The sequence below is a fragment of the Mercenaria mercenaria genome, chromosome 3 (genome assembly GCF_021730395.1).
Source record: "Mercenaria mercenaria strain notata chromosome 3, MADL_Memer_1, whole genome shotgun sequence".
Lineage (NCBI taxonomy): Eukaryota > Metazoa > Mollusca > Bivalvia > Venerida > Veneridae > Mercenaria > Mercenaria mercenaria.
Genome location: NC_069363.1, coordinates 84110097 through 84120700, shown reverse-complemented (window position 1 = coordinate 84120700; position 10604 = coordinate 84110097). Strand labels below are relative to the sequence as shown.

Here is a 10604-nt window from a genome sequence, read left to right as displayed (position 1 = left end):
CTAGTAATATTCATTAGGTTCTTTTACATATTCAAGTTCAAGGGTGCATTTGAGAATGTTTATTTGATCGGAATAATTCCACGGTACATGTATACCTTTGTTTGTGAATGAAGTTTTCTTGAGACACAACTTCAGCTTTCACACCAGCATCATGGAAAGCTGAAATAAATCAAGTTAAGTCAAAATCGTGAATATAAACTATTCATTCATATTAAAATCTCTATATCTTGTAACCAGTATTTTACATAAAACCGCTTTGTAACTTATGTTTAGAAAAACATCGACAGGGACAAGAAAAAGGGATAATAAGTATCATGCAATTAAATGCTACCAAGTATTTAATTACCTGCACCATGGCACTGTTAAAATCAGTCCACTATTCTTTACAGAAGTACAATATGTCTGAATGTATGTAATACATAGAAGATCGTTTTTCTTTGGACACAAGCGAAGATTGAACGCAATACTGACAAAACTTCTTTATCTAATGGTTTACTTAAGTATTGCGTCCAACCCTCGAAATGCGCTTTTAGCAGTTAATGAAGCGCTATTATCATTGACTGTAATTTTCATCAGATGGAGATACAGACAACAAAATTCGCATACCCAGTGTAGTCCAAATCTGATTGAGCTGTGATTGTACGGGCGTGATGTCGTCATACTTTATCTGTTCTCTAGTGTAGAATGTGAACAGAGCATTGCTCTTGATGGTTTTGAAGTCACTTGTCTTAACGACACTGTAGTGCTTGTTGTTGGCCGAGGAAAAAGTCACTAGACGGTTGAGGTCGTCATGGTTGAGTGGAGAGCTTATTTCACGGTCTACAACTTCCCCACCTTGCTCGATAAATACAACCAATTTCCAGAATGTGAACCTTCAAATCCAAATTGGTAAAATTTAATTCGTAATAAAAGATGTCTGAACATTAATACACTACATTATTGATTAAATCTTATATTTTGATAGAACATGCAGCAAAATCCCTACTTACGAACACCCCAAAATTAAGACCAGCCCGCTAATTAGACATAATTTTCAAAATACGGAATAATTTGTTCTTAAATTCAATGGCACTTATTAAAAAATTGTGTCATTTGTGAACGGTTACTTAAAAAGTTCATCAAACATTTAAAAGCTTACAGCAGCACAAGTAGTGACGGGCAGAAACCGTCACCTTAACATCTGTATTTTTAACGTTTAGCGGCGGTTAATTGATTAACTTGTTTAAAATACAAAAGAATTACCCTTGAAGACTGCCGAGATAATCAACTGTGACAAATTCTTCTTGTTTTGGGATGTAAATTTTTATTTGTCCATATTTGGATTCAGCTGAAACAAACAGCCAAAATTTGACATATCTGAACACAAATACTAAATACTTTATAGGACATTTATCCTTACAGTATAACATTTCGGCATCAGTCTCACTTGTACATAATTGCTTAACAAAAGTTCGCCACCAAAATGAAGCTCTATACGGAAAGATTAAAAACATAGTAAACTTTATTATCAATTGCAACTTAAACGAGAAAAAGCTATCTTAAAATAAGTTGAAAGTCTGTACTTTACAATTTTTAACCAATATTTCTAACCAATATTATTCCCTATAGAAGTCTCAAAAGTATTTCATCTTGATCCACATGGGAGAGAAGATAAAAAAGGACATACCGGCAGTAGCGTTCCATACAGAACGAATGACGTCAGCAAACTTTGTTTTATCCACTTCTCTCATTTCTCGGGAAATATTTACATTGAAATGGTAGCGGTAATCGACAACGGTTGGCGCGTCACTGACAACATAATCGGTGTTCATTGGAGATTTAAAGTGGATGTTCTTTTGGATTTCGGTTGGCTTGACAACAGGAAGTGTATCAGGGTCAAGAGGGTCACACGAAGGTCGACAACCATCCCACATGAAGTAATATATTTTCCAAACAGAGTCACTAAAAAATCAATGACACAAAAATATTTCTACTTTTAAAAAATCAGTCAATTTCATAGTATAATATTGAACACTCAGGGTAAGAGTTTGCTTGAAGACCTACAAGTGTTGTTTTACTTCGTTAGTTAATTCACTTTTTCTCTCAGATCTAAATAAATATACAAACATTTACAAAACCGTTAAAGAAACAAACATATTACGTCGAGCACATACATTTTGTACCTTTCTCATACGTTTAAGCAAAAAGTTTAGTTAAATGTTAGTATTAAGTTGAAATAAAACTGACAGAAAATGTTGTATATGTTGGAGTACCCTGTTTTAATATCCATAAACTGCCTGCTTCTGCTGACCTCCACACTAGGTGTAAGTTGCCATGAGAAACCTGAAGATGATGTGAAAATATACCAAATCATCAGTTATTTTATTAGAAAGGGCTACTTTGTAAAACACATTTCTTTTTTTTCTACATGTCCTGGTAATAGGGATTAAAAAGGCGGCTTTTTGTTATAAGTATGACCTTACAGGTGACATATACTTCTTTTAACTCCTTTGAACTATTTTGAAAGTAGTTAGCTTCTTTTATTGTAACTTATTAGTAATAATTAGTAACTAGTAAACTCCTACCATTTGCGTTTTGCCTGTCTGTTAGGGATTTTTGTAGCACTTCATTACGATATACTGCCCACGTGTAATATAGTTAGAACCTTAATTTAAATTAAATCGTACCTGCAGTTTTAGATTTCCATGTCGCTTCCAGAGTATGTGCAAATTGTTGTCCTAGCTTGTTGACTGTGTCTACTTTGACATTCAAATTCTGATTCAAGTAGAATGAAAATGCTAGGACCAGTCTTTCTGTCTGCTTTGCTTCTACAATGTCTGTGACATTTACTGTACTCATTGATTTCTTCAAGTAGGTCAAGTTCAAGGGTTCCGAGGTCATGGATTGAACAGCTTTTCCATTCTTCAGCAAGAAGTAATTTAGCTGCCAGTAGGTATGACTGTAAAATGGAAAACAACTTAGGGAATTTGTTTAAGAATTCCTTCTTAAACTGAACACAATGCTTGTCATGTAAAATGTACTGTTAAATGCCAAACACATGCAAAGCGGGTGTTTACATTTTCCATCTTTTAAAGTCTAAATTGCATCAAAAAGAACGTGTAATGTTAACTTACTTTCAACATAAAGACTTCATAATACGAAAAGCAAAAATGCGCCAATTTTACTAAATGTTTTACTTTATTTCGCACATTAATAGTGCTATTGGTTGCATTTGTTGCTGTGTTTAGCAATACTGGCATAACCCAACAATCTCAGTCATGCCTCTAAAAGCTGGCTCCCTTTTCGAATTTTGTTTGTACATGGAAATCTAAGCTTCACATTTAGCAGGAATGTAGCATGCTCCGAGTAATAAAAGTAACAAAACTTAAGTCTATTAAATGTACATTATATAGGATATTACCCTTCCGTGTCAACAACCTCCTCCGTCCCAGTGATCTTCACTGATATACAATTACATTGATTGTACTCTGAAAACAGAGATATAGCATTGCATAGTTTCTGAAGAATGAGCAGATTATCATAATTTGCCTAAACTGTGTACACTATGAAAATACTGTAACAGTAAAACTGTCATATTTCTGATTTATTAATTTTACTATTAAACAAATTATCAAATTAATAATAATATCTTATCTACCAGCTGACGTATTTTTCCAGGCAGCCAGTAAGTAGTCCTGTGCATCGGAATAATACATCGGCGACAACTTGTTTGTCAAGAGTACATGGAAACTGTCACGATAGTGAATTAACTGTCGGCCAGATGCATTTACGGTTGAAAATGTCTCCCCGCGGAAATCTGTAAAATATTTTAAGGTACAAGTTTTAAAACAAAATAAAAGAAAGAAACCCGCTATCTATTCACCCTCTGAATCAGACATGTCCCCATGTGAACTATAATGGTAACAGTGTCAAAATTCAAGAAGACACAGTGATACTGAGAAAACATAACATTTTAACAAGCACTATTGCAATGTGTTGACTCCATTGACCTTCACCTTGGCCTAGGGGTTCCTTACCTCGAACAAAACGCTGTCTGCCCCTTCGTTAGGCTAAGCTTCACGGGAAAACAAGTGAAATACAGAGGCGTGCTATAATGGAAGCTTTAAACTGACTACGACGGCAACGCCAACACCGAGGCAGGTACAGAAGCACTCATTTTTTTCTACAGATGTTCAAGGTAAAATTTTACCAGCGAAGATAGTTTTAGGATAATCAAGAAGGTAGACACTTACCAGTGAAGCTGAGTGTAGCGTTAAGGCTGGACTGGTCCAAAGTTTTAAGTCCATTTACTGGTACTAGTTGGTCATGATTATTAACAAAGTAGACTGTTTTCCAGACTGTGTCGCCATTCAAATCCAAATACTCTTCAAACCTTCCGAACTTCACATCTACATCTACATCTGACAAACAGAAACAAAGCCAAAGATATTACGAAATATCTTGTAAGTTACGTGCCACAAAGTGTCAAGTCAAGAACTGACACTCTAACAAAGTAAAACATATGTATAAAGACCATACTTTGGAAAGACAAAATATTGCTTTTGTAGATTAAGTTTATTTACATCTTAATATACAACGAAACAAAATTAATAGTGGGGTTTAAAGCCAAGCGGTTTCTGTTCACAGGCAGTCTCAGGTTTAACCGTTTCTTTAAATCATTTGTCATTGAATATCTTCTTTCCGGGAGTTTCCCTCATTTCGTTAAAGAAATAAAAATATAACCGATAACCAGACATAGTGGGAAGGGTTGTTCATAAAATAGAAAAAGTGGAAACTCCACAGGTCGCTCAACACAACAAAAACGAAAATGTTGCAGGCTCGGTTTGATACTTGTATAACTCAAACATTTTATTTCATTTTACTGTTATGTTATATGTCGCTGTATATTACGCATATCAATGAAATATGCAAAAATATGAATACCTTAAACCATCTGTATAAGGTCTGCATATGACATAACATTAGTGTTTATAACTTAAATTTCATTATTGCATGAATATTACCATTATTTATTAGAATCGGTCGAAGCAAAGACAATGTTAACTCACTTTGATGTGTCCTTTTTATTTCATTAGCCAGCACCAACTCCACACTCTTCTGAGCTCCTCTGTCAAGCTTGTGGTCCAAATACACAGAGAAACCGTATCTCTCATACCTTTTAAACTCAGTCAGCTGACTAGGTATGGTTATCTTATAAGGGCCGTTGGGGCTGTCAACACTTCCTACTGCAGTTGACTCAATACTATCAACTTCCCTAGAGTCAACTGTCTCTGATGTGTTGCCGTGAGTAACAAAGTAGGCAAGCTCCCATGAAGATTTACTGCCAGCAGAAGAAACAAAGACCGAGTAAAAATCTGAATTTGGAATTTTTGAATGCATTACTGCTGTATATGTTAACTATTCTGTCTATGTACAAAAATGATAATTTGCAATTTGGGAACGTGTGGATTACCATCCGACAACTGACCTTAAATTGTCTAATTAGAAAGAGACTTTAGATTTAAAACTGAGTGATTTACAAACGCTTTGTCAGGAAGTATGTAAATACAAATGTGTTTTAAATCAAGAGCATTTACAAAAACTGATAAAACAACAAATACAATTAGAGAGACAAATCAAAACATGAAGAAGATTGAATGATCCTTATTCGTTATTTAATACCCTTGGTGGAACACATAACAAACGTCAGAATGAGCCGTTATTTTTTTACACTGGTTTGTTACAAACGGAAAAGTAGCCATAACAGTAAGAAAACTTCCAAATTTTGAAATTGTTGAAAGGGATGATGAAAATGCTCTCAGAAGTAATTTGGAAAAAGAGTTGAATCCAAACTTACCCATGTTGGTCAATCAGCTCTTCCTGTGTTAGTATATGGACCTGTATATTGCTCCATTCTGGAAGTAAAAATCAGAAAATAAGAAGACTAGTCTCCAATATTTCATATATCATAAAGAATGATTTAAATTTTCTGATATTGCGTTTAAATATTTTTTTTTTGACATGAGTGAATAAGTTTTGTTGCATTTTGAAATGTTACTCAGAAAGATGGACATATCTACTGACGGTAAAGAAAACCCCAAATGGTATATCTTTTCCTACCTGGGAGCATGATTTAGTGAAACCCTTGTTGTGGTCCATACTTACTTACTTTTTAAAACAGGCAAATAACAGCGACTACGTACACATTTTATGCTTAAGATTTACTTTTAAAAACACTAATTGCTGTTTAATAATAATAGTTTTCATTTCAGCACAAACCTGGTTTCGACTGTTTCCATGCCAACAAAAGCCTTTCTTCAAACAATTTTTTTGCAGATTCGGTAACCTTTTTGTCAACTAACACAGAATAACGTTTCTCATAACTGTAGTAACCCGAAGATGACTTTAATACCGTGTAAGTTTGACCTTCAGTGCCCTTGACATTTGAAACGGCTTTGGCCAAAAGGTCAAGGTCTACATTCATAAGCTGTTCTGCTGGAACTCTTGAACCATTGATTTCAAGTAAGTATTGCAGTTTCCATGCACTTGCTCTGAAAAAACAAAACAAAGAGGTGTTCCAAACGTATTTCGAGAATAATTTGTACCAAAAGGAAAGAGAGATACAAAACCCACTACATGATATAGTGATAGACCTTTTAAAAAACAAACGGTATAGCTAAAGGAGCACTGACTGACAAGCCTTGTTTACATAGCATACTACACATGTCCTTACTAAGCCTACAGATAAATAACAATACAGTCAAACCTATGGTAAAGACCACCTATGGGACATAAAGGGAAGAACAGATAGTGGCTTTTATAAACTAGATTTATAATGGTGGCCGTTATGAGAATTGGGGTTTTAACCAATCTGATGCATTAAAGTGTGTAAATGGATGTTTTGAACGCTAGTAGTATAATGTCAACCCTAGCTATTTTAAGACTAGTTGGCTTGTTTTAAGGATGTGCCACCATGAAGTCCTACAAGTGATATAACGATTTCTCTATTTTTTTTATCATAAATGATACACTTTGTGCAATCTGTAAAACACCGTAAATATAAGACAATCATGGTTCGAGTAATTCATATGTGGGCATGAAATATCATATGCGAGCATGGAATAAATACATAGAATGTTCATAGAGCATGTAAAAGCCTTTTCCTCAGCACTTTATATTCAAACGAAAACATACACGATTCATTCCCTAAGTAAAAATCAGACGGAAAGGGTACACTTCTCGAAAGCACAAAGCACAGCAAACGCAACCACATGTATACATCTCAAGTTAGGCCAGCCACAAGTAAAAACTGTAGGGTAAACTCCGTCGCATTTACAAACCGTACAACAATAATTTGATTTATAAAATGGTGCCTTACCCTGACAGACTGGTATACTCTTTCTGTCTAACTACATGTACTTTAACCGACTGGTTTAACAACTGGGTCCACTTTGCAGATAGTGAGGTTTCAACTTTGTCAACATCCGCCAGGGATACATAGGAGTCAGCATAGAAAGATAGCAGCTGTTTGGTTGAAAACAGGTCCGTGGACTGGAGACCGCTCAGCTGAAATATTGAGAAACTTAGCTAGTCTGCTTGAACATTTACCCGTTGATTACTTTACATTACTGTCAGAATATAAAACAGAAGATTTCTATTTAGAAGTCAAAATTCCTTAGCATGTGTTTCAGACCCTTAAATAGATTTATGCATTAAGCTGAACATTACAACATTCTTTTCAAGACCAAGTAGAAAAGCCTACAAAAAGCTACAATCACGGATACGTAATTTTTTTGTTGAGTTAAATGTCACATCAAGCCAATTTACACATAATACACAAGACTTAGTGATTATGACTGCAACAGGATTCCTAGAAATCATCAAACCACTTGACACAATTTTGTAAAAAGATCTCACTAATATACATATACATAAGTTAACCTTTAGCCTGCTGGCGGTATGTGATCTTTCCTTTGCGACCAGTAAAGATCAAGATCAGCCTGTACGTCTGTGCGGGCTGATAGACGTGCAGGCTGATCATGGTCTGCACTGCTATTCAGACAGTAAATTTTCAATGAACATCCCTTTGAATAACAAAGGCTACTGTCCAAATTGAATGACGGACCAGTCCATTTAAGAAATTTAGCAGGGTAAAGGTAATACCTGTATGCTTGATCTAGTTGACATGTCAGAGTTAAGTTCTGTAGCTAACAGAGTCTTGTTCAAGCTGCCTACACTCTGTTTTTCCAACACTGTGCCATTTACTTTCAGTGAATACACGAGATGCCAAGCTGTGCGGCTGAAGAAAAAATAGATTTGTTTACCATTTATAACATATAGGATGTGACAAATAAATGCATATAACTTAACATAGAAATATCTATACACACAAACACTTACAACTTATTTGAATTCAAGCTTAAAAATAATATTTCAATAGGAAGTAAAGTCTATCTAGTTCTTTCCATTTGCTTAATAGAAAGCGCACAATACTGTCTTTCCAGCTTTCATGACTTCACAAAACAGGTTAGGTAGGTTCAATTAACTGGCATTATATAACTGAAACACTGTTGAAAATGGAAATAAACAGACAAAGAACATGAGGGTCATGCCAGGAATAATATAAATTTCTGATTGCATCAAAGCAAAATCATAAAATCATCATAACAGTTTCATGGCATCACCATAACATTATCACGACAGTATCAGCACATTATCATGACATCACCATAACACTATCATGGCAGCATCAGTACATTATCATGGCAGCATCAGTACATTATCATGGCAGTATCAGTACATTATCATGGCATCACCATAACATTATCATGGCAGTATCATTACATTATCATGGCAGCATCACAACAGCATCATTATATCAGCGTTATGACATAATTAGGACAGCATCACGACATCATCACGACAATAGGACAGGACTAGATTGAAAGTCCAATGTTCCTTTAACTGGGCTAGCCATGAGCATTTGAACATACTCAGCCAATCAATTGCATGTTATAAAACTTACCCATAGTAGTCAACAGTTTCCTCCTGTCCCTCTATATGAACTTCTACCTCAGAAGACTTGAATTCTATAAATATTTAAATGATAAGCAAATAACTTGTATTTTTTTGCCGCTCAAGCTCACACGTAACATGTTTGTAAACTTGATATATATCTATTGTCGAAAGAATAAGATGCTGTAAAATACAAAATGCAAAATTTTGTTTAGACCAACGTTTTCAGTTTTCATACAAATTATACTAAAATACCATGTTAATATTATTCAGGTATTGAGTTTCCATACATATTATACACATGTTCACAGTCAATTCCTTTTAACAGGCCGTACACTGGTTCACAGCCAAGTTTAAGGCTAAACACATACTTAAATTTAGTATTTCAACTTAGTTTAACATGCTGCATTCTTCAAACCAATCCAATTTTGTATCACGATACAGGTCTTTGAAGTATAAAACGTTACTAACCAGGATGCTGCTCTACCCATGCATGTTCTATAGCTACTTCCAGTTTATGATATCGTGATGTGGAGATCTTGTGTTGTAAGTACAAAGACAGTACAAGACTTGTGTCTGTGACATGTTCATCTGTTACTGCTGTGTATGTCTGGTTCTTGGAGGTGTTTACACCAACAGTTTTCATAAAATTGGACCAGTCTATATGCTTCAGTAACCTCGGGTATACCAGTCTACCATCTACTCTTACATAGTATGGCAGACCCCATATTTTGTATCTGTCAAATATACAGTATATCATGATAATTTAACAAAGTGGAAGTAATTAAATATTAGATAATTCATAATATCCCCAAGCAGATAAAATGCTTTTCCGTCATCTGCGAAATTTCTAAAACGTTATAATGCAGGAATAATATACATCCCCCTCCTACCAGTCTCAAAGTTCCAAAGACAGATTGTTTGATTCTGAACACAGTTTTGAAATTGACCAATGGAAAAGTTGTATTTTGAGAATGCTCCTAGTCCTTTTAAACCCTTTCTATAAACTGTGATATACATCTGAAACTTTGTAAATGTATCGAATATAAATATTCCTACAATGATTTACAATTCAAAATAACTATTAGTAGGTTTCATGTCACACTAAGATTGATTCAGCATAAGTATAACTTAGCGTAGTATGTTTATACAGCACAAATTGTTTAGTAACATAATAATAGTATTTGTATTTTGTGCCCAAGTACCGAAGTGGTATGCAAACGTAAACTATTGTCAAAACAACAATTCATTCCCAGATCTTACCCAGAATGTGACCAAAACTGCCTCTGTGAAAGAAGACCAACCTCAATCTTTTTACCTGTAAAGTAGGACATGAGCTTGCTTAATTATACTTGACGATCTGATAATATAATACATATGTGTTTGCTTGCTTTAATAAATATTACACGAACTGGCTCAATTACATACCATGATGCATACATGAAAATGACAAGTACTTGCATGCTTTGATAAATATCACACCAACTGGTTTATCTATATAAAAAGATGCATAGATAAATATCACAAATACTTGCTTGATTTGATAAATGTAACTTGAACTTGCCTGCTCATGTAATGGCAAGTTGATAAATTTCACACGCACTTGCTTG

General features: G+C 34.7%; 1 protein-coding gene across 1 annotated transcript in view; it reads right to left on the bottom strand.

Moving 5' to 3' along the window:
• Positions 1-37: 37 nt before the first annotated feature.
• Positions 38-10604, bottom strand: part of LOC123524215 (uncharacterized) — a 50233-nt gene continuing 39666 nt past the window's right edge. Inside the window, exons 28-44 of the mRNA XM_053539804.1 lie at positions 10258-10312; positions 9466-9731; positions 9005-9068; positions 8143-8278; positions 7358-7545; positions 6259-6530; positions 5837-5894; positions 5049-5320; positions 4233-4400; positions 3638-3796; positions 3401-3467; positions 2667-2938; positions 2253-2322; positions 1667-1941; positions 1243-1327; positions 607-872; positions 38-159 (exon numbers count right to left, since the gene is read on the bottom strand). Coding sequence (XP_053395779.1) covers positions 38-159; positions 607-872; positions 1243-1327; positions 1667-1941; positions 2253-2322; positions 2667-2938; positions 3401-3467; positions 3638-3796; positions 4233-4400; positions 5049-5320; positions 5837-5894; positions 6259-6530; positions 7358-7545; positions 8143-8278; positions 9005-9068; positions 9466-9731; positions 10258-10312 — 2795 coding nt within the window. The remainder of the gene's footprint in view (positions 160-606; positions 873-1242; positions 1328-1666; positions 1942-2252; positions 2323-2666; positions 2939-3400; positions 3468-3637; positions 3797-4232; positions 4401-5048; positions 5321-5836; positions 5895-6258; positions 6531-7357; positions 7546-8142; positions 8279-9004; positions 9069-9465; positions 9732-10257; positions 10313-10604) is intronic.